Below are 22,509 nucleotides of genomic sequence, written 5' to 3'. Positions count from 1 at the left end.
GAAGCCTGATACCTCTCAGAGTACAGTGAATGTCAGAGGGATGTGAAGGGGGTATCACCTATTGAATGCAATGTTTTTCCTCATGGGAGATCTATTTTATAGGTTCTCTGTTATCGATCGTAGAGATTCATCTCCTACCTCCCTTTTCAGATCGACGATATACTCTCATGTTCCATTACTTCTACTGATAACCGTTTCAGTACTGGTTTGGCTATCTGCTATATGTGGATGGGTGTCTTTTGGTAAGTATGTTTTTATTACTTAAGACACTCTCAGCTATGGTTTGGCACTTTATGTATTTATATAAAGTTCTAAATATATGTATTGTACTTATATTTGCCATGATTCAGGTTTTCAGTATATTTCCTTTTGCAGATTGTCAGTTTCATATATGGGAAATGCATTTTTTAGAAAAAAAATATTTCTTACCTAGGGTATAGTCTTTTTTTCAATTGACTGTCATTTTAAATTTGCGGGCAGAATTAGGCTCGCGAGGGCGCAAAATGCCAAAATATATTGCATCATTTTTGGTGCAAGATTTTTTGGCGCAAAGTTACGTTCGATGACACAAATTCGTCACTTCCGGCGTCTTAGTTGACGCCGAGTCCTTTCATAAGGTTGCGTCTTCAAGGATGTGAGTGCGTCTTTTCCGGATGTTGTTAGCGCCTAAACATTTTTTTCTGTTTGTGTTGTGCATCATACTTGGCGCCAAATATTTTCATTATTTTAAACCCCATTCTTATATGCCTCTTGCCTTTTTTCTATGTTAGAGGGCTATGCTGTTTGCTTTTTTTCCCATTCCTGAAACTGCCATATAAGGAAATAATTTTGCTTTATATGTTGTTTTTTTTCTCTTACATTTGCAAGATGTCTCAATCTGATCCTGTCTCAGAAATCACTGTTGGAACCCTGCTGCATGATAACAGTTCTACCAAAGCTAAGTGCATTTGTTGTAAACTTGTGGAGATTATATCTCCAGCTGTGGTTTGTAATAGTTGTCATGATAAACTTTTACATGCAGATAATGTGTCCATCAGTAATAGTACATTGCCTGTTGCTGTTTCTTCAACATCTAATATACAAGATATACCTGTGAATTTAAAAGACTTTATTGCTGATTCTATTCAGAAGGCTTTGTCTGCCATCCCGCCTTCTAATAAACGTAAAAGGTCTTTTAAAACTTCTCATAAAGTTGATGAAATGTCAAATGACCGACAACATGCTGAATTATCCTGATGAGGATCTATCTGATTCAGAAGATCCTTCCTCAGATATTGACACTGACAAATCTACTTATTTATTTAAAATGGAGTATATTCGTTCTTTGTTGATTACATTGGATATTGAGGAAACTAGTCCTCTTGATATTAAAACTAGTAAACATTTAAATTCTGTTTATAAACCTCCTGTGGTTACTCCAGAAGTTTTTCCACTTCCTGATGCTATTTCTGATATGATTTCTAAGGAATGGAAGAGGCCTGGTACTTCTTTTATTCCTTCTTCAAGGTTTAAAAAATTGTATCCTTTGCCAGCAGTTACATTGGAGTTTTGGGAAAAAATCCCCAAAGTTGATGGGGCTATCTCTACTCTTGCTAAACGTACTACTATTCCTATGGAGAATAGTACTTCTTTTAAAGATCCTTTAGATAGGAAACTTGAATCTTATCTAAAAAGAGCCTATTTATATTCAGGTCATCTTCTCACGCCTGCAATTTCTTTGGCTGATGTTGCAGCTGCATCAACTTTTTGGTTGAAAATTTAGCGCAACAAGAATTGGATTCTGATTTGTCTAGCATTGTTCGCTTGCTTCAACATGCTACTCATTTTATTTGTGATGCCATTTTTGATATCATCAAAATTGATGTTAAATCTATGTCTTTAGCTATTTTAGCTAGAAGAGCTTTATGGCTTAAATCTTGGAATGCTGACATGACTTCTAAGTCCAGATTGCTATCTCTTTCTTTCCAAGGTAATAAGTTATTTGGTTCTCAGTTGGATTCGATTATTTCAACTGTCACTGGGGTGAAGGGAGTTTTTTTTTTGCCTCAGGATAAAAGACCTAAAGGTAAATCTAAAGCTTCTAACTGCTTTCGTTCCTTTCGACAAAATAAGGAACAGAAACCTAATCCTTCCCCCAAGGCATATGTTTCCAATTGGAAACCTTCAAATTGGAATAAATCCAAGCCATTTAAGAAACCAAAGCCAGCCCCCAAGTTCGCATGAAGGTGTGGCCCTCATTACAGCTCAGCTAGTAGGGGGCAGATTAAGATTTTTCAAGGATGTTTGGACAAATTCTGTCCAAAATCAATGGATTCTGAGTATTGTCTCTCAGGGGTACCGAATAGTATTCAGAGTAAGACCTCCTGTGAGAAGATATTTTCTCTCACACATCCCAGCAAATCCAGTAAAGGCTCAGGCTTTCCTGAAGTGTGTTTCAGACCTGGAGTTTTCAGGGGAAATCATGCCAGTTCCATTTCAGGAACAGGGTCTGGGGTTTTATTAAAATCTATTCATTGTCCCAAAGAAAGAAAATTCATTCAGACCAGTTCTGGATCTAAAAAATTTAAATCGCTATGTAAGAGTACCAACTTTCAAAATGGTGACTATAAGGACTATTCTGCCTTTTGTTCAGCAAGGGCATTATATGTCCACAATAGACTTACAGGATGCATATCTTCATATTCTGATTCATCCAGATCATTATCAGTTTCTGAGATTCTCTTTTCTAGACAAGCATTACCAATTTGTCACTCTTCCTTTTGGCTTAGCGACAGCTCCAAGAATCTTTTCAAAGGTTCTCGGTGCCCTACTCTCTGTAATCAGAGAGTGGTGTATTGCGGTGCTTCCTTATTTGGACGATATCTTGGTACTAGCTCAGTCTTTATGTTCTGCAGAATCTCACATGAATCAACTAGTGTTGTTTCTTCGAAAACATGGTTGGAGGATCAATTTACCAAAAAATTCTTTGATTCCTCAGACAAGGGTCACCTTTTTAGGTTTCCAGATAGATTCAGTGTCCATGACTCTGTCTCTAACAGACAAGAGATGTTTAAAATTGGTTGCGCATAGAAGTTTTAGGTCTCATGACTGCAGCATTGGGCGCGATCCCCATTGCTCATTTTCATATGAGACCTCTCCAGCTTTGTATGCTGAACCAATGGTGCAGGGATTATACAAGGATATCACAATTAATATCCTTAAATCCCAATGTTCGACTATCTCTGACTTGGTGGTTAGATCACCATTGTATATTTCTAGGGGCCTCTTTTGTTTGTCCAACCTGGACTGTGATCATAACAGATGTGAGTCTTTCAGGTTGGGGAGCTGTTTGGGGATCTCTGAGAGCACAAGGGGTTTGGAAATCTCAAGAGGCGAGATTACCAATCAATTTTTTGGAACTCCGTGCGATTTTCAGGGCTCTTCAGATTTGGCCTCTGTTGAAGAGAGAACTGTTCATTTGTTTTAAGACAGACAATATCACAACTGTGGCATATGTCAATCATCAGGGTGGGACTCACAGGCCCCAAGCTATGAAAGACGTATCCCTGATACTTGCTTGGGCGGAATCCAGCTCCTGTCTAATTTCTGCGGTTCATATCCCAGGTATAGACAATTGGGAAGCGGATTATCTCAGCCGACAGACTTTACATCCGGGGGAGTGGTCCCTCCATCCAGATGTGTTTTCTCAGGTTGTTCAGATGTGGGGTCTTCCAGAAATAGATCTGATGGCTTCTCATCTAAACAAAAAAAACTAAACTGTCCAGGTCCAGGGATCCACAGGCGGAAGCAATGGATGCGTTGACACTTCCTTGGTATTATCAACCTGCTTATATTTTCCTGCCTCTAGTTCTTCTTCCAAGAGTGATCTCCAAAATCATCATGGAGCAATTGTTTGTGTTGCTGGTGGCTCCAGCATGGCCTCACAGGTTTTGGTATGCGGATCTGGTTCGGATGTCCAGTTGCCAACCTTGGCCACTTCCATTAAGGCCGGACCTTCTGTCTCAAGGTCTGTTTTTCCATCAGCATCTCAAATCATTAAATTTGAAGGTATGGAAATTGAACGCCTAGTGCTTAGTCATAGAGGTTTCTCTGACTCAGTGATTAATACTATGTTACAGGCTCGTAAATCTGTTTCGAGAAAGATTTATTATCGAGTTTGGAAGACTTATATTTCACGGTGTCCTTCTCATAAATTCTCTTGGTATTCTTTCAGAATTCCTAGAATTTTACAGTTTCTTCGGGATGGTTTGGATAAGGGTTTGTCTGCAAGTTCCTTGAAGGGACAATTCTCTGCTCTTTCCGTTTTATTTCACAGAAAGATTGCTAAGCTTCCTGATATTCACTGTTTTGTACATGATTTGGTTTGTATCAAGCCTGTCATTAAATTAATCTCTCCTCCTTGGAGTCTTAATTTGGTTTTGAAGGCTTTACAGGCTCCTCCATTTGAACCTATGCATTATTTGGATATTAAACTACTTTCTTGGAAAGTGTTGTTCCTTTTGGCCATCTCTTCTGCTAGAAGAGTTTCTGAATTATCTGCTCTTTCTTGTGAATCTCCTTTTCTGATTTTTCATCAGGATAAGGCAGTTTTGCAGACTTCATTTAAATTCTTACCTAAGGTTGTGAATTCTAACAACATTAATAGAGAAATTCCTTGTGTCCTAATCCTAAGAAATCTTTGGGAGATCCTTACATTCTTTGGATGTTGTAAGAGCTTTGAAATATTATGTTGAAGCTACTAAAGATTTTAGGAAGACTTCTAGTCTATTTGTTATCTTTTCTGGTTCTAGGAAAGGTCAGAAGGCTTCTGCCGTTTCCTTGGCATCGTGGTTAAAGTTTTTGATTCATCAAGCTTATGTGGAGTCGGGTCAAGCCCCGCCTCAGAGAATTACAGCTCATTCTACTAGATCAGTCTCCACTTCATGGGCTTTTAAGAATGAAGCTTCAGTTGATTAGATTTGCAAAGCAGCAACTTGGTCTTCTTTGCATACATTTACTAAATTCTACCGTTTTGATGTATTTGCTTCTTCAGAAGCAGTTTTTGGTAGAAAAGTTCTTCAGGCAGCTGTTTCAGTTTGATTCTTCTGCTTATGTTTTAAGTTTTTCTTTTCATTTATGAGAATAAACTTATATTTTGGGTTATGGATTAATTTTTTTTCAGCGAAAAATGGCTGTTTATATTTTATCCCTCCCTCTCTAGTGACTCTTGCGTGGAGTTCCACATCTTGGGTATTGCTATCCCATACGTCACAAGCTCATGGACTCTTGCCAATTACATAAAAGAAAACATAATTTATGTAAGAACTTACCTGATAAATTAATTTCTTTCATATTGGCAAAAGTCCATTAGGCCCACCCTTTTCATGGTGGTTATGATTTGTTTTGTATAAAGCACAATTATTTCCAAATTCCTTTGTTGATGCTTTTTACTCCTTTCTTTATCACCCCACTACTTGGCTATTAGTTAAACTGAATTGTGGGTGTGGTGAGGGGTGTATTTATAGGCATTTTGAGGTTTAAGAAACTTTACCCCTCCTGGTAGGATTGCATATTCCATACATCACTAGCTCATGGACTCTTGCCAATATGAAAAAAATGAATTATCAGGTAAGTTCTTACATAAATTATGTTTTTAAGGGCCCTTGGTAGTTTGGGGGTAGTGGTTTGTATACTGTTAGGGGGTGTTTGTTTGTTTTTTTGTAGCAAAAAAACTGTTTAACTTAGGGCAATGCCCTACAAAAGGCCCTTTTAAGGGCCCCCAAAAGGCCCTTTTAAGGGCCCTTGGTAGTTTATTTTAGATTAGGTGTTTTTATTTTGGAGTATTTTTTTTTAAAGGGTATTAGAATAGGAATAATATTTTTATTTTTTTGGATATATATATATATTTTTTTTTTGTAATGGTAGGTTTTTTGTTGTTGTAATTTTAGGTTTTAGTTTAAGGTAGCTTAGGTTTTATTTCACAGGTAAGTTTATATTTATTTTAACTAGTTAGTAAATAGTTAATAACTATTTACTAACTAGTCTACCTAGTTAAAATAAATACAAACTTACTTGTGAAATAAAAATAAAACCTACGCTAGCTACAATACAACTATTAGTTATATTGTAGCTAGCTTAGGTTTTATTGCACAGGTAAGTTACTTTGTATTTAAATTTAAATAGGTATTATTTAGTTAATAATTGTAACTTTAATTTAGCTATATTTTAATTATGTTAAAGTTAGGGGGTGTTAGGTTTAGGGTTAGGGGGTGTTAAGTTTAGGGGTTAATATAGTTTAATTTTTTTTTGCAATCTGGGGGCCGGCGGTTTAGGGGTTAATAGGTTTAGTTAGTATTGGTGATGTTTGTGCATGGTGGTTTAGGGGTTAATAACTTTTTGTTAGTGTTGGAGATGTTTTGGAATGGCGGGGGGTGCGGTTTAGGGGTTAATAGGTTTAGTTTGTGTCAGCGATGTGGGGGGTGCGGTTTAGGGGTTAATAGGTTTAGTTTGTGTCGGCGATGTGGGGGGTGCAGTTTAGGGGTTCATAGGTTTAGTTATTGCTGGCGATGTGGGGGGTTGCGGTTTAGGGGTTTATAGGTTTAGTTTGTGTTGGCGATGTGGGGGTGCGGTTTAGGGGTTAATAGGTTTAGTTCATATCGGCGATGTTTTGGAATGGCGGTTTATGGGTTAATAGGTTTCGTTTGTGTCGGCGATGTGGGGGGGTGCGGCTTAGCGGTTAAAAGGTTTAGTTCATGTCGGCGATGTTTCAGGACAGCAGTTTAGGGGTTAATAGGTTTAGTTAGTGTCGGCGATGTGAGGGGGCTGTGGTTTAGTGGTCAGTAGGTTTAGGTAGTGTTAGTGATGTGGAGGGACGGTGATTTAGGGATTAATAGCTTTATTTAGTTGCGGCATGGGTGGCAGCGGTTTAACATAATTTTGTTTGGCAATCGCCGGAACATTAGCTAGAAATAACGATTCGGTCCAACATTAATAATAATTTGGTAACGGTTTCGAATGTATCCGAATTTCAAAATTCGGAAAGACATGAATAAATTCCCAAAAAACGAATTACCGACACATAATAAATTATTACGAATGTCTCAAATCGAATTTTTTTACTGCCGAATCAAAACGAAATTAAGCAAAACAAATGTTTCAATCGCGCACAAGTCTACTATTTATGTCTCCTGCTTGCGCTTCAACTCCGCTAGAAGTAAACTTTTTGCACTCGTATTACAAGTTGTGCTTTCTCAGGTGTGCTAACCCAACTTGAAAATCTTAATATTTCATATTCCAATGTTCCTCACATAACATAATATGTTCTATTGATTCATAAATACACATTTTTACATATATGTGGTGGTATTTTAGCACAATATGGGCCAGATTACAAGTGGAGAGCTAAATATTACTTTCGTTAAAGTGATATTTGCGCTCCACTGTGTAATACCAGTGCACGCTAATGCTGGGAAGCATTGCACTCACAAGAACTCTCTTCCCTAGGCTTGCGCAGCAAAGGGAGTAAGTAGTACAACGATGGCAGCAAACTTAATATATATGATTATTTACATATGAATTTATGTGTTAATGTTTATATACACATATTAACATATAAATATATATGTATATAAGCATATACATATATATTTACAGGGAACACACAGTTCCCATAGACCGCAACTCCCACCAACTTTATTCCCAAAATATTGCCTAGTGCAGTCATTTTATTAAAAAATAAAGATGCTGCTATTTCTGTTTTAATAAAATACACTACACTGTATTTTGAGGGCATTTGAGGCACATTTATAAAAATGAATGAGAGATCTGATCTCTAGTTAATTTTATAACCGCTAATGGCTACCGCGAGCTTGCGGTAGCAATAACCAGCCACTTGCAATGGCTGATTAATTATCATGATTATTTAGCGCTCCACTTGTAATCTAGGCCTATCTATCTATACTGTGTGTGTATATATATATATATATATATATATATATATAAACATATATAAGAATATCTATTTAAAAAAACAAACATCTAGATTTAGAGTTTTGCGTTAGCCGTCCAAACCAGCGTTAAGGGGTCCTAACGCTGGTTTTGGCCGCCCGCTGGTATTTAGAGTCAGTCAGGAAAGGGTCTAACGCTCACTTTCCAGCCGCGACTTTTCCATGCCACAGATCCCCTTACGCCAATTGCGTATCCTATCTTTTCAATGGGATCTTCCTAACGCTGGTATTTAGAGTCTTGGCTGAAGTGAGCGTTAGAACGACAAAACTCCAGCCGCAGAAAAAAGTCAGGAGTTAAGAGCTTTATGGGCTAACGCCGGTTCATAAAGCTCTTAACTACTGTGCTCTAAAGTACACTAACACCCATAAACTACCTATGCACCCCTAAACCAAGGTCCCCCCACATAGCCGCCACTATAATTAAATTTTTTAACCCCTAATCTGCCGACCGCACACCGCCACAACCTACATTATCCCTATGTACCCCTAATCTGCTGCCCCTAACATCGCCGACACCTACATAATATTTATTAACCCCTAATCTGCCCCCCCCCCCCCAACGTCGCCGCTACCTACCTACACTTATTAACCCCTAATCTGCCGACCGGACCTCGCCGCCACTATAATAAATGTATTAACCCCTAAACCGCCTCACTCCCGCCTCAAAAACCCTATAATAAATAGTATTAACCCCTAATCTGCCCTCCCTAACATCGCCGACACCTAACTTCAAGTATTAACCCCTAATCTGCCGACCGGGGGGTCGATCCGATAAAAATCGTCGCCCGCAAAAGCCGGCGACGCCAATAATTGCGCGGATTTGGTATCACATATACGGCGTAACCTAGAAGTTACGCGCGTATATTTCTGCCGTCGCCCGCAGTTTTTTGGGCCATAGGCAGGTATACCAAACCCGCGCAGTTTGGTATCCAATATGCAGCGTAAGGACTTACGTGGTGAAAATGGAGAAAACTTACTCCATTTTCACCTCGCCACAAAAAGCAGCCGTAAGAAGCCTTACGCTGACTATTGGAGCCCCGTAACTTCCTAAACTGGCTGCTAAAATAAACCTAACACCTAACGCATGCGCAATGTCTATCTCCCTGTCAACCGCGATCCCCCCCCCCCCCCGAAATCCCTAATAAAGTTATTACCCCCTAAAACGCCGCTCCCGGACCCCGCCGCCATCTACATAAACTAACCCCCTACTGTGAGCCCCTAAAACCGCCGCCATCTACCTTATCTATCCCGTAATCTGACCCCTTACACCGCCGCCACCTATATAAAAATTATTAACCCCTAATTTAATCTACCTACCCCGCCGCCAGCTATGTTATCTATATTAACCCTAAGTATATTATAGTTAATATAGGTATTACATTATATATAGAGAAGAAAGTAAAATGTGTTCACTCAGTATACTGGGTAGACACAAGTGGCACTCTATAGTTGGCGCTAGTCTGTATTGTGTATGGTATAGTGGCAGCTATATAAGACAAGTACTGGTTGAGATGTGAAGTCCCAGTCAGTAAGTGAAAAATGTGTATACAAGAGTAGATACAGCGCCTATATATCCATTTAAAATATGGGTGGTATATGGGAATATGAATGAGAACTAGAGCTAATTATTAGAAAAATAATAGCAATTAAAAGAATATTAAAAAAAAGATAGATTTTTAGAATCAATTATACTTGAAGAATGATGAATAGATTATGAAACAGTGTTCATATGAGTCTTTAGACAATATATAGTCCGTAGTAAATCTTCATAAGCAGTTGATATCAGTAAATAGATGGTATGTAATACCCTTACCAGATATTACCTCAATCTGATGAGGTAAGTATGCCGCACTGGGGGTATATACAGATGGTAGAATCTTCTCCTTGTATTTAGATGTGGTGCCTCTTGGGTTTTCGTAAGCCTCCTGGAGTATGCAGGGATATGTTTCTGGTTGTAGATAAATCCCTTGTACTTCCTTTGTGTTGGTAGTTAGCCTCTTGGAGTACCTTTTCTGTCTTGGTATACAATTGCAAGTCTTTTATCACTGGATCATTCAAGTATATTTCACTCCAGTACTTTTCTTCACCACAATGACACAAATCTCATGTTCCGATCAGCCAATAGAATGCGAGCTCAATCTGATTGGCTGATTGGATCAGCCAATCGGATTGAACTTGAATCTGATTGGCTGATTCAATCAGCCAATCAGATTTTTTTAACTTAATTCCGATTGGCTGATAGAATCCTATCAGCCAATCGGAATTCGGCGGACGCCATCTTGGATGACGTCATTTAAAGGTACCTCATTCCAAGTTTAGCAGTCGGCCGGGATGGATGCTCCGCGGCGGCGGAGCGAAGAAAGAAGATTGAAGATGCCGCCGGAAGAATGAAGACTTTGCTGCCGCTTGGAGGAAGACGTCGCCGGAGGAAGAATTCTTCTTTGCCGCTTGGAGGATGACATCGCCGGAGGAAGAATTCTTCTTTGCCGCTTGGAGGACGACATCGCCCGGATCGGATCAGGAGTTCGGCCCGGTGTGGTGAAGACAAGGTAGGGAGATCTTCAGGGGGGTAGTGTTAGGCTTTTTTAAGGGGGGTTTGGGTGGGTTTAGAATAGGGGTATGTGGGTGGTGGGTTGTAATGGGGGGGGGGGATTGTATTTGTTGAATGCAAAAGAGCTGAATTCTTTGGGGCATGCCCCACAAAAGGCCCTTCTAAGGGCTGGTAAGGTAAAGAGCTTTGAAATTCTTTTAATTTAGAATAGGGCAGGGAATTTTTTTTATTTTGGGGGTTTATTATTTTATTAGGGGGCTTAGAATAGGTGTAATTAGCTTAAAAATCTTGTAATCTTTTTTTTATTTTTTGTAATTTAGTGTTTGTTTTTTTTTGTAATTTAGTTTAGTTAATTTAATTGTATTTTTAGATAGATGTTTGTAGTTTATTTAATTTATTGATAGTGTAGGTGTATTTATAACTTAGGTTAGGATTTATTTTACAGGTAATTGGGTAATTATTTTAACTAGGTAGATATTAAATAGTTAATAACTATTTAATATCTATTATACCTAGTTAAAATAATTAACAATTTACCTGTAAAATAAATATTAACCCTAACATAGCTACAATGTAATTATTAATTATATTGTAGCTATCTTATGGTTTATTTTATAGGTAAGTATTTAGATTTAAATAGGAATATTTTAGTTTATAAATGAATTAGATTAATTTAATATAAATATAGTTAGAGGTGTTAGGGTTAGATAGAGTTAATATAGTTAATATAAATACTATAGTAACTATATTAACCCTAATATAATTAGGGTTAATATAGTTAATATATATAATGTAATACCTATATTAACTATAATATACTTAGGGTTAATATAGATAATATAGCTGGCGGCAGGGTAGGTAGATTAAATTAGGGGTTAATCATTTTAATAGAGATGGCGGCGGTGTAAGGGGCTTACATTAGGGGTTAATAATTTTAATATAGATGGCGGCGGTGTTAGGGGCTCACTTTAGGGGGTTATAGATATAATATAGCTGGCGGCGGGGTACGGGAGCGGCGGTTTAGGGGTTAATAACTTTATTATGTTGCGGCGGGGTAAAGGAGCGGCGGTTTAGGGGTTAATAGCTTTTTTATTGTTAGGATAGTGAGGGGGGATAGCGGATAGAGGGTTAGACGTGTCTGGCTATGTTAGGGAGGCGTGTTAGACAGTGCGGGTGTTTTAAACTTTAGTCAGGTTTTATAGGCGCCGGCAGTTTCTAACGTGCCGCAAGTCACTGGCGACGCCAGAAATTTGTACTTACGCAGATTTCTGGACATCGCTGGTTTGTGAGACTTACGGCACGTTAGCATCTGACGGCGACTTATATGGGATAGCTCGAGTTGCGAGCTGAAACTGCGGGCGACGCCGGTCTCCTCGCTTGCGCCGCAAACTGCGATCGATATCGGATCGCGCCCAAGACCTCGTCGCTACTCTAATAAATGTATTAACCCCTAAAGCTAAGTCTAACCCTAACCCTAACACCCCCCTAAGTTAAATATAATTTAAATCTAACGAAATAAAATAAATCTTACGCCTAGATTTAGAGTTCTGCGTTAGCCGTCAAAAGCAGCGTTAAGGGGTCCTAACGCTGGTTTTTTACCGCCCGCTGGTATTTAGAGTCAGTCAGGAAAGGGTCTAACGCTCACTTTCCAGCCGCGACTTTTCCATACCGCAGATCCCCCTACGCCAATTGCGTAGCCTATCTTTTCAATGGGATCTTTCTAACGCTGGTATTTAGAGTCTTGGCTGAAGTGAGCGTTAGAAATCTAACGACAAGACAGAGAAAAGCCAGGAGTTAAGAGCTTTCTGGGCTAACGCCGGTTCATAAAGCTCTTAACTACTGTGCACTAAAGTACACTAACACCCATAAACTACCTATGTACCCCTAAACCGAGGCCCCCCCACATCGCCGCCACTCTAATAAATGTTTTTAACCCCTAATCTGCCGACCGCACACCGCCGACACCTACGTTATCCCTATGTACCCCTAATCTGCTGCCCCTAACATCGCCGACCCCTACATAATATTTATTACCCCCTAATCTGTCCCACCCAACGTCGCCGCCACCTACCTACAATTATTAACCCCTAATCTGCCGACCGAACCTCGGCGCTACTCTAATAAATGTATTAACCCCTAAAGCTAAGTCTAACCCTAACACTAACACCCCCCTGCTAAATATAATTTTATTCTAACGAAATAAATTAAATCTTATTAAATAAATTATTCCTATTTAAAGCTAAATACTTACCTGTAAAATAAACCCTAATATAGCTACAATATAAATAATAATTATATTGTAGCTATTTTTGGATTAATATTTATTTTACAGGCAACTTTGTATTTATTTTAACCAGGTACAATAGCTATTAAATAGTTAATAACTATTTAATAGCTACCTAGTTAAAATAAATACAAAATTACCTGTAAAATAAATCTAAATGATGGACCTCTTCAGCTCCCGCTTGGATGAAGACTTCAGCCGGATGATGGACCTCTTCAGCCCCCGCTTGGATGAAGAATTCGGCTCGGCTGAGTGAAGACGACTCAAGGTAGGAAGATCTTCAGGGAGGTAGTGTTAGGTTGTTTTAAGGGGGGTTTGGGTTGGTTAGAGTAGGGGTATGTGGGTGGTGGGTTTTAATGTTGGGGGGGGTTGTATTTTTATTTTACAGGCAAAAGAGCAGAATTCTTTGGGGCATGCCCCACAAAAGGCCCTTTTAAGGGCTGGTAAGGTAATAGAGCTGGTATCTTTTAAATGTAGAATAGGGTAGGGAATTTTTTTATTTTGGGGGGCTTTGCTATTTTATTAGGGGGCTTAGAGTAGGTGTAACTAGCTTAAAATTGTTGTAATCTTTTTATAATGTTTGTAAATTATTTTTTTTATTTTTTTGTAACTTAGTTCTTTTTTTATTTTTTGTACTTTAGTTAGTGTATTTATTTGTATTTATTTGTAGGTATTTGTATTTAATATATTTAATTTATTTAATGATAGTGTAGTGTTAGGTTTAATTGTAACTTAGGTTAGGATTTATTTTACAGGTAATTTTGTATTTATTTTAACTAGGTAGCTATTAAATAGTTATTAACTATTTAATAGCTATTGTACCTGGTTAAAATAAATAAAAAGTTGCCTGTAAAATAAATATTAATCCTAAAATAGCTACAATATAATTATTATTTATATTGTAGCTATATTAGGGTTTATTTTACAGGTAAGTATTTAGCTTTAAATAGGAATAATTTATTTAATAAGATTTAATTTATTTTGTTAGAATAAAATTATATTTAATTTAGGGGGGTGTTAGTGTTAGGGTTAGACTTAGCTTTAGGGGTTCATACATTTATTAGAGTAGCGGCAAGGTCCGGTCGGCAGATTAGGGGTTAATACTTGAAGTTAGGTGTCGGCGATGTTAGGGAGGGCAGATTAGGGGTTAATACTATTTATTATAGGGTTTTTGAGGTGGGAGTGAGGCGGATTAGGGGTTAATAAATTTATTATAGTAGCGGTGAGGTCCGGTCGGCAGATTAGGGGTTAATAATTGTAGGTAGGTGGCGGCAACGTTAGGGGCGGCAGATTAGGGGTTAACAAATATAATATAGGGGTCGGCGATGTTAGGGGCAGCAGATTAGGGGTACATAGGGATAATGTAGGTTGCGGCGGTGTACGGAGCGGCAGATTAGGTGTTAAAAATAATAGCGGGGGCAGCAGATTAGGGGTTAATAAGTGTAAGGTTAGGGGTGTTTAGACTCGGGGTACATGTTAGGGTGTTAGGTGTAGACTTAGGAAGTGTTTCCCCATAGGAAACAATGGGGCTGCGTTAGGAGCTGAACGCTGCTTTTTTGCAGGTGTTAGGTTTTTTTTCAGCTCAAACTGCCCCATTGTTTCCTATGGGGGAATCGTGCATGAGCACGTTTTTGAAGCTGGCCGCGTCCGTAAGCACTGCTGGTATTTATAGTTGCAGTGGCGGTAAATATGCTTCTACGCTCCCTTTTTGGAGCTTAACGCAGCCCTTCTGTGAACTCTAAATACCAGCGGTATTTAAAAGGTGCGGGGGGAAAAATACACGCGTAGCTAACGCACCCCTTTGGCCGCAGAACTCTAAATCTAGCCGTTATTAAATAAATTAATCCTATTTAAAGCTAAATATTTACCTGTAAAATAAACCCTAATATAGCTACAATATAACGAATAATTATATTGTAGCTATTTTAGGATTTATATTTATTTTACAGGCAACTTTGTATTTATTTTAACCAGGTACAATAGCTATTAAATAGTTAATAAATATTTAATAGCTACCTAGTTAAAATAATTACAAAATTACCTGTAAAATAAATCCTAACCTAAGTTACAATTAAACCTAACACTACACTATCAATAAATGAATTAAATAAACTACCTACAATTATCTACAATTAAATCAACTAAACTAAATTACAAAAAAAAACAATAAATTACAAAAAATAAAAAAAATTACAAGAATTTTTGAACTAATTACACCTACTCTAAGCCCCCTAAAAAAATAACAAAGCCCCCCAAAATAAAAAAATGCCCTACCCTATTCTAAAATAAAAAAGTTAACAGCTCTTTTACCTTACCAGCCCTTAAAAGGGCCTTTTTGCGAGGCATGCCCCAAAGTAAACAGCTCTTTTGCATTTAAAAAAAACATACAATACCCCCCCCCAACATTACAACCCACCACCCACATACCCCTAATCTAACCCAAGCCCCCCTTAAAAAACCTAACACTAAGCCCCTGAAGATCTCCCTACCTTATCTTCACCACGCCGGGTATCACCGATCTGTCCAGAAGAGGGTCCGAAGTCTTCATCCTATCCGGCAAGAAGAGGACATCCGGACCGGTAGACATGTTCATCCAGGCGGCGTCTTCTATCTTCATCCATCCGGCGCGGAGCGGGACCATCTTGAAGCAGCCGAAGCGGATCCATCCTCTTCTTCCGGCGACTCCCGACGAATGAAGGTTCCTTTAAGTGACGTCATCCAAGATGGCGTCCCTCGAATTCTGATTGGCTGATAGGATTCTATCAGCCAATCGGAATTAAGGTAGGAAAAATCTGATTGGCTGATTGAATCAGCCAATCAGATTCAAGTTCAATCCGATTGGCTGATCCAATCAGCCAATCAGATTGAGCTCGCATTCTATTGGCTGACCGGAACAGTTATATTGTAGCTATATTAGGGTTTATTTTACAGGTAAGTATTTAGCTTTAAATAGGATTAATTTATTTAATAAGATTTATTTTATTTTGTTAGATTTAAATTATATTTAACTTAGGGGGGTGTTAGGGTTAGACTTAGCTTTAGGGGTTAATACATTTATTAGAGTAGCGGCGAGGTCCGGTCGGCAGATTAGGGGTTAATACTTGAAGTTAGGTGTCGGCGATGTTAGGGAGGGCAGATTAGGGGTTAATACTATTTATTATAGGGTTTTTGAGGCGGGAGTGAGGCGGTTTAGGGGTTAATACATTTATTATAGTGGCGGCGAGGTCCGGTTGGCAGATTAGGGGTTAATAAGTGTAGGTAGGTAGAGGCGACATTGGGGGGGGCAGATTAGGGGTTAATAAATATAATATAGGGGTCGGCGATGTTAGGGGCAGCAGATTAGGGGTACATAGCTATAATGTAGGTTGCGGCGGTGTACGGAGCGGCAGATTAGGGGTTAATAATAAAATGCAGGGGTCAGCGATAGCGGGGGCGGCAGATTAAGGGTTAATAAGTGTAAGGTTAGGGGTGTTTAGACTCAGGGTACATGTTAGGGTGTTAGGTGCAGACTTAGGAAGTGTTTCCCCATAGGAAACAATGGGGCTGCGTTAGGAGCTGAACGCTGCTTTTTTGCAGGTGTTTTCCAGCTCAAACTGCCCCATTGTTTCCTATGGGGGAATCGTGCACGAGCACGTTTTTGAAGCTGGCCGCGTCCGTAAGCAACGCTGGTATTGAGAGTTGAAGTGGCGGTAAATTATGCTCTATGCTCCCTTTTTGGAGACTAACGCAGCCCTTCAGAGAACTCTCAATACCAGCGTTATTTAAAAGGTGCGGGGGGAAAAAAACATGCGTAGCTAACGCACCCCTTTGGCCGCAAAACTCTAAATCTAGCCGATAGAATTATTTCCCTATGTGAAGAACATTTAAATGTGAAATATTTACAGAAATACATGGTTAAACACTTTATTAAATATGAATATTGCTTTAATATGCTTTTTCATGATTTCATCTACCTGACTGTAAAGGGCTCCAATACACATACTGTATATATGTCTATATATGTATATATATATATATATATATATATATATATATATATATATATACATATATATATTTATGTGTTTATATGTGTATACATGTCTGTAAATACTTATGTACAGACATATATATATAGGTATATACATACATATAAATATTTAGACATGTATATGTATGTATCTCTATGTTAAAGCCTTTTGCAGGCTTTTTTTTTCTAATACCCGAAGCCTTATCTTTAAAGAACACAATACCAAAGGAATAGGGAGGATACTAAAAATAATAACAAAACATATCAGTCCCAGCTCTAGGGGAACAAGGCTAGGCCAAAGTATAACCCCACAGGAAGATCAAGAAGCACTTTTACTTGATAGGAGCAAATAATTATATTGTCCAGTTCAATAACTAATGAACTTTTGGGAGGTGTATATAGGAGAGTGCAGTTTATAGTATAATTTTACCGAAAATTCAGTTGCAAGCTAATTTAATCTTGCCGGTCTACTCACAGTTACCAGCAGAATCCAAGTCCGCCTATAGTGGGTGTGGTCAATTCCGGCAAGGTAGCAGCAGTGATATATATATATATATACTTTCAGACTTATATCTTTAAACCCTTATAACTTTTATTGCAATTTTTTTAAAATATTTTTTATTAGATAGTGTTATTATGAGTGTAACTGTACTTTTAAATGCATTTTTGATGTGTTTTGTGACACTTTTGAGTGTAACAGTTAACTAGAGCTCTGAGGTAGCTCTTCAATTGTGCTCAAGAGTTTACTTTCAACTTGTAATACGTGCGCTACTTCCGACACACACAAACAGCGGATATAAACCCAATATCACTTGCACGTAACTGTTTGTGTGCCATTTGTAATCTGCTCCTCAGTGTTTACTTGGAAACGAGCCAGGATCATATTTAGAGCAAATCTTTGCTTTATTTAAATAGTTACAATAGTAAATGCAAAATGTAAAATGGACAAAGTACTTTCAAATAAGTTATTACTCCTAATAATTATTGTAATTTTATATGGAACATTTTATTTAAACAATAAAGGACTAAAGCAATACATGATTTATATTACAATAGAGATCAAATCTTTGTTGATGGGTGATTTCCATGCATGCGCATGGGGCTCAGGAGCGCGCGTATGGGAATTAGTAGAGCGGGTGGGAGTGGCCTACACATAGTGACGTATAGACAGGTGGAACTGCTCTACACATCACTTCAATACTTATTTTCAAGTATAATATACTTTAAAACTATTTATTCCTTCAGCTAATGTATTTTTTCCTATTTTTTAATTTACAGTATATGGCATGTGATGCCTTAGGATTCCTCAACAAAATAACAAGTTCTTGTTTTTTAGTTACTCAAGAAAATGTGCTTTCTGACCGTCGTTTTGTTATCTTGGTCACTACGGCCATTGTAACTCTTCCCATAGCACTTTATCGCAATATGCAAAGGCTTGGAAAGGTAAATATATTTTAGCTATTTATATTTAATGTTAGAATTTTTTTTATAGTTAACCAAACATTTACATTTAATTAATAAAAAGCAATTTAAAAAAGAAAAAAAAATTGAGAATGTTTTGAGGCCTGATGATATAAACCTCTCGGTTCAGATGAGATGATATAAAATGATCCTCCAGCAATGCGAGATCCCTTGTGAGATTCTAAGAAGGCATATTTTGCTATAATTCTCCACGGGGTGTTCCTGCATTTTTGTATATGAAGGAGAGACAAACCCATGACAATATAGCAATGCATGACATGAGTGTTCTTCTGCATGTACACTTTGTGCTTTGCATTTTATATTACTTTACACTCCAAAATAAGTTTTATTACATTTAAACTATGCACTTTCTAATGGATTGTTATTTTACCAATTATGATTATGCTTTGACAGTTTCTGTGTAACTTTTAACAAATTAGGTTGATTAGTAATTATACTTTGTATATTTATGTGTATTTTACAAATTACATTACACTTTGTATTTCTTCTACTTCTAGTAACAATAATAATAATAATAAAGTCCCAGAAAGATGAGATGCCTTCCATGTAAAGTAATGAGGCTCTCTGGTAGGGGCGAAACTACAGTGGGTGCCCAGCTTTAAAAAAAAAAAAATATTTTTTTACAATAAAAAACGTTGACCTGCCACTGCCTGCACTGATATCATGTGAGTGTAACATGATGCTTCACTAGTGTCTCTGACTACAGGGGTTAGTGTTTCTGTTTTACCCATTGGTGTTTATGTGTGTGTGTGTGTGTGTGTGTGTGTGTATGTGACTGTGTGTGTGTATTTATGCATGCATGTATGTGTGTGTGTGTGTATTTATGCATGTATGTGTGTGTGTGTATGTTTGTAGAACCAGCAAATTACAGACCTACAGTACGGGGGGGCTGAACTATGTCACAGACTACTGTGGTCACTTTATAAAGTGCTGGAGCGGGTAGGGTCAGGCCAGCCATCTCACCGGCAGATTACAGACTGTGTCACTGACTCACTATATACAGTGCTGGTGGGTTAAACAGTGTCACTATACACAGTAATAGGGGGTCAGACCATCTCACGGACTGTGGGCACAGGGTACCTCCTTTTGCAGACATGTAATCTGATTCACATTTTTTTCTGTGTTAAATGTAAAAAAAAAAAAAAAAAAGATATGTATCAAATGTACTTCTTTTTTTCGGGGGGTGGGGGTGCCCTTCTTAGATTCTTGCACCTGGGCCCTGTGGTTTCTAGTTACGGCTCTGCTCTCTGGGGTACAGAATTTCACAGGTGAAAAATAAGTTAACAGGAGAATACCTGCGGCTGATATAAAGGGGCTGTATTATCAAATGGTGGGCGGACATGATTTGCTGTAGCGAATCATGTCTGCCCGACATTGCTAAATGTTAACAGCATATGCTATCGGCATTTAACATTGCACTAACAGTTGTGGTGAACTGCTTGTGCAATGCCGCCCCCTGCAGATTTGCGGCCAATCACCTGCTAGCAGGGGGTGTCAATCAACACGATTGTATTTGATCGGGCTGATTGCTGTCTGCCGTCTCAGAGGTGGCGGACAAGTTAAGGAGCAGCGGAAACAGGGGTGTTCAGGGGCATTCGGCCCTTGATAATTCGGCCCCATAGTCTCAGTTTCAGTTAAACTGAAATGTTTTTACTACAATTAACTTGTTTTAGCCACTAGTTTAGTATATGTTTTCTGTCAGTTAAATAAGTGTATTGTGAATTTGGAGCAAACTTCATCTGCATACAGCTGACAAGGTAATTCAGTTTAGACCTCCTAGTGTAAAATGCTTACAGCATTTCACAACAATTGTCAGAGAGATTCAGTAATATCCTGGGAAATCCCCTGTGCAGCCCAGGACTGTCCCTCCCACGTTCTGAAGCTGTGTTTTTATTTTACAATAGAGAAATTAAAAAGTGCAACGTAAGTTGTAAAAGATAAAAAAATATACAAAGAGAGATATTCATCAAGCCGTCAACTATGTTGCATTCGACGGCACCAATACGCTCGCCTAACATCACCTAACATCGCGTCCGCAGACCTGAATACGCTCTCCTTATTTATAAAAAAAGCTGTCAAAAAGCCAGGCACCAAGTCTGGGGCAATGAGCAGAAGACTGTTGTTAACTAACAGTCATCGATCTCGCTGCTATTCGGCTTTTTCCCAACTTTTTTTATACCCTGTCACTAAACACCGCCACTATACTAAAATGTTTAACCCCTATCCTGCCGCTCCCGGACCCCGCCGCAACTCTAATAAAGTTATTAACCCTATCCCTCCGCTCCCGGAGCCCACCGCAACTCTAATAAAGTTATTAACCCCTATCCCGCCGCTCCCAGAGCCCACTGCAACTCTAATAAAGTTATTAACCCTATACCTCCGCTCCCGGAGCCCACCGCAACTCTAATAAAGTGATTAACCCCTATCCCGCCGCTCCCAGAGCCCACCTCAACTCTAATAAAGTTATTAACCCTATCCCTCTGCTCCCGGAGCCCACCTCAACACCTAATAAAGTTATTAACCCCTATCCTGCAGCTCCCGGAGCCCACCACAACTCTAATAAAGTTATTAACCCCTATCCCGCCGCTCCCGGACCCCTCCGCAACTAAATAAATGTATTAACCCCTAAACCCCTGGCCTCCCACATCACTACCACTTACCAAACCTATTAACCCCTAAACTGCCAGCCCCCCACATTGCCATAAACTAAATTAAGCTATTAACCCCTAAACCTAACAACCCGCTAACTTTACATTAAATATTAACTCATCCCTATCTTATAATAAATTTAAACTTACCTTTAGAATTAAAATAAACTATATTAAACTACTAATTAACCTACCCTAACTATTATACTAAAATTACATTAAACTATATTAAACTATTAATTAACCTACCCTAACTATTATACTAAAATTACATTAAACTACAAATTAAATTAACTATATTACATATTTAAACACCTAACCATACTCAAGTTATTTAAATCTACTATAAAGAATTACTAAGTTACAAAAAAATAACAACTAAGTTACACAAATAAAAAACACTGTAAAAACTGTACAGTCAATTCTATTTTTGATAATTTATTAAATTGACATGCCTGCAATAAAACAGTGGAAAAAACAGTGACATTTTCTTAATTTCTGCTTATTTCAGACAGGTTACATACTACAACTATTTATCCACACAGGTTTCGATGATAGAGCTTAGAAAAATAAAATTATGCAGTATTTTTTAAATCTGATGATACATACACATATAATAATGGTATATTTTGAATCTGCTGGGTCTGCTGAAAAAAGCAATATATAGTTTGTATAGTTTGTATAGTTTATTAACACAAACTTTACTTCTAAAAGTATTTAAATGTGAACTGCAACAAAAAGCTCAAAACCAGCTTAGCACACAGGTTGAAAATGGCTTAGCAGCCAAGAGGGCCTATTTATCAAAGCGTACACTGAAAATACGCTGGAATTCTGCGTCGTAATTGTTGCGAGATTGATCCGCCGTAGTTATCAAAGCGTCAAGATCAGCAAATGTTCAAATTTGTGACGTAAAATACGATCCCGTGATCTCAATCTGACACAGATCGATGCGAGTTGAAAACCGTGTTATTCGAGCGGAATCATATGCATTCGCCCTCCTAATCGACACTATTTGAAGATCTCACAAAGTTATCAAAAATTCTACAGTTACCGCCACCCTTGAGGTCGCAAATGCCATAGAACTCAATAGGAGTCTGAAAACACAAAAAGATTATGTTCGATGCTGCAAGAGAATGAAGTATATTACATAATAAAAGTAAATTAGAAACTTTATTACAATTGAATACCCTTTCTAAATCAAACAATGTTATTACTCCACATTTGGTGCACTACTAGATATAGGGATAAAAATGAAAAATACATTACTACTTATGGATTATGTTAAAACTTTGTCTCTCATTACAAAGCAAGGGAACAATATTATTTCTACATATTTGGTGCAAAGTTTTGGTCCCAAACGTGTCGCACTATTAGATATAGAGATAAAAATGAAATAAATACACAACATAATATAACTAACTTCCTTTTTATTTGTTGGAAAAATCTATGTGCACCATGTTTAAGCCATGTAATACAGGTCCCACTCTCCACTTCGCACCATATTTGACTCAACAATTTTCGCACCACTTATGACGCAAACTCAGTGGTCC

At 38.1% G+C, this 22,509-nt stretch overlaps 1 protein-coding gene across 1 annotated transcript in view; it reads left to right on the top strand.

Annotated features, from left to right (window-relative positions):
- Window positions 1-22,509, top strand: part of SLC38A11 (solute carrier family 38 member 11) — a 285,424-nt gene that overhangs the window by 53,755 nt on the left and 209,160 nt on the right. Inside the window, exon 6 of the mRNA XM_053712811.1 lies at window positions 18,166-18,272. Coding sequence (XP_053568786.1) covers window positions 18,166-18,272 — 107 coding nt within the window. The remainder of the gene's footprint in view (window positions 1-18,165; window positions 18,273-22,509) is intronic.

The sequence above is a fragment of the Bombina bombina genome, chromosome 1 (assembly GCF_027579735.1).
Source record: "Bombina bombina isolate aBomBom1 chromosome 1, aBomBom1.pri, whole genome shotgun sequence".
NCBI classification, from domain to species: domain Eukaryota; kingdom Metazoa; phylum Chordata; class Amphibia; order Anura; family Bombinatoridae; genus Bombina; species Bombina bombina.
Note: the sequence above shows the minus strand (reverse complement) of the source record. Positions and strands in the feature narration are given on the sequence as shown.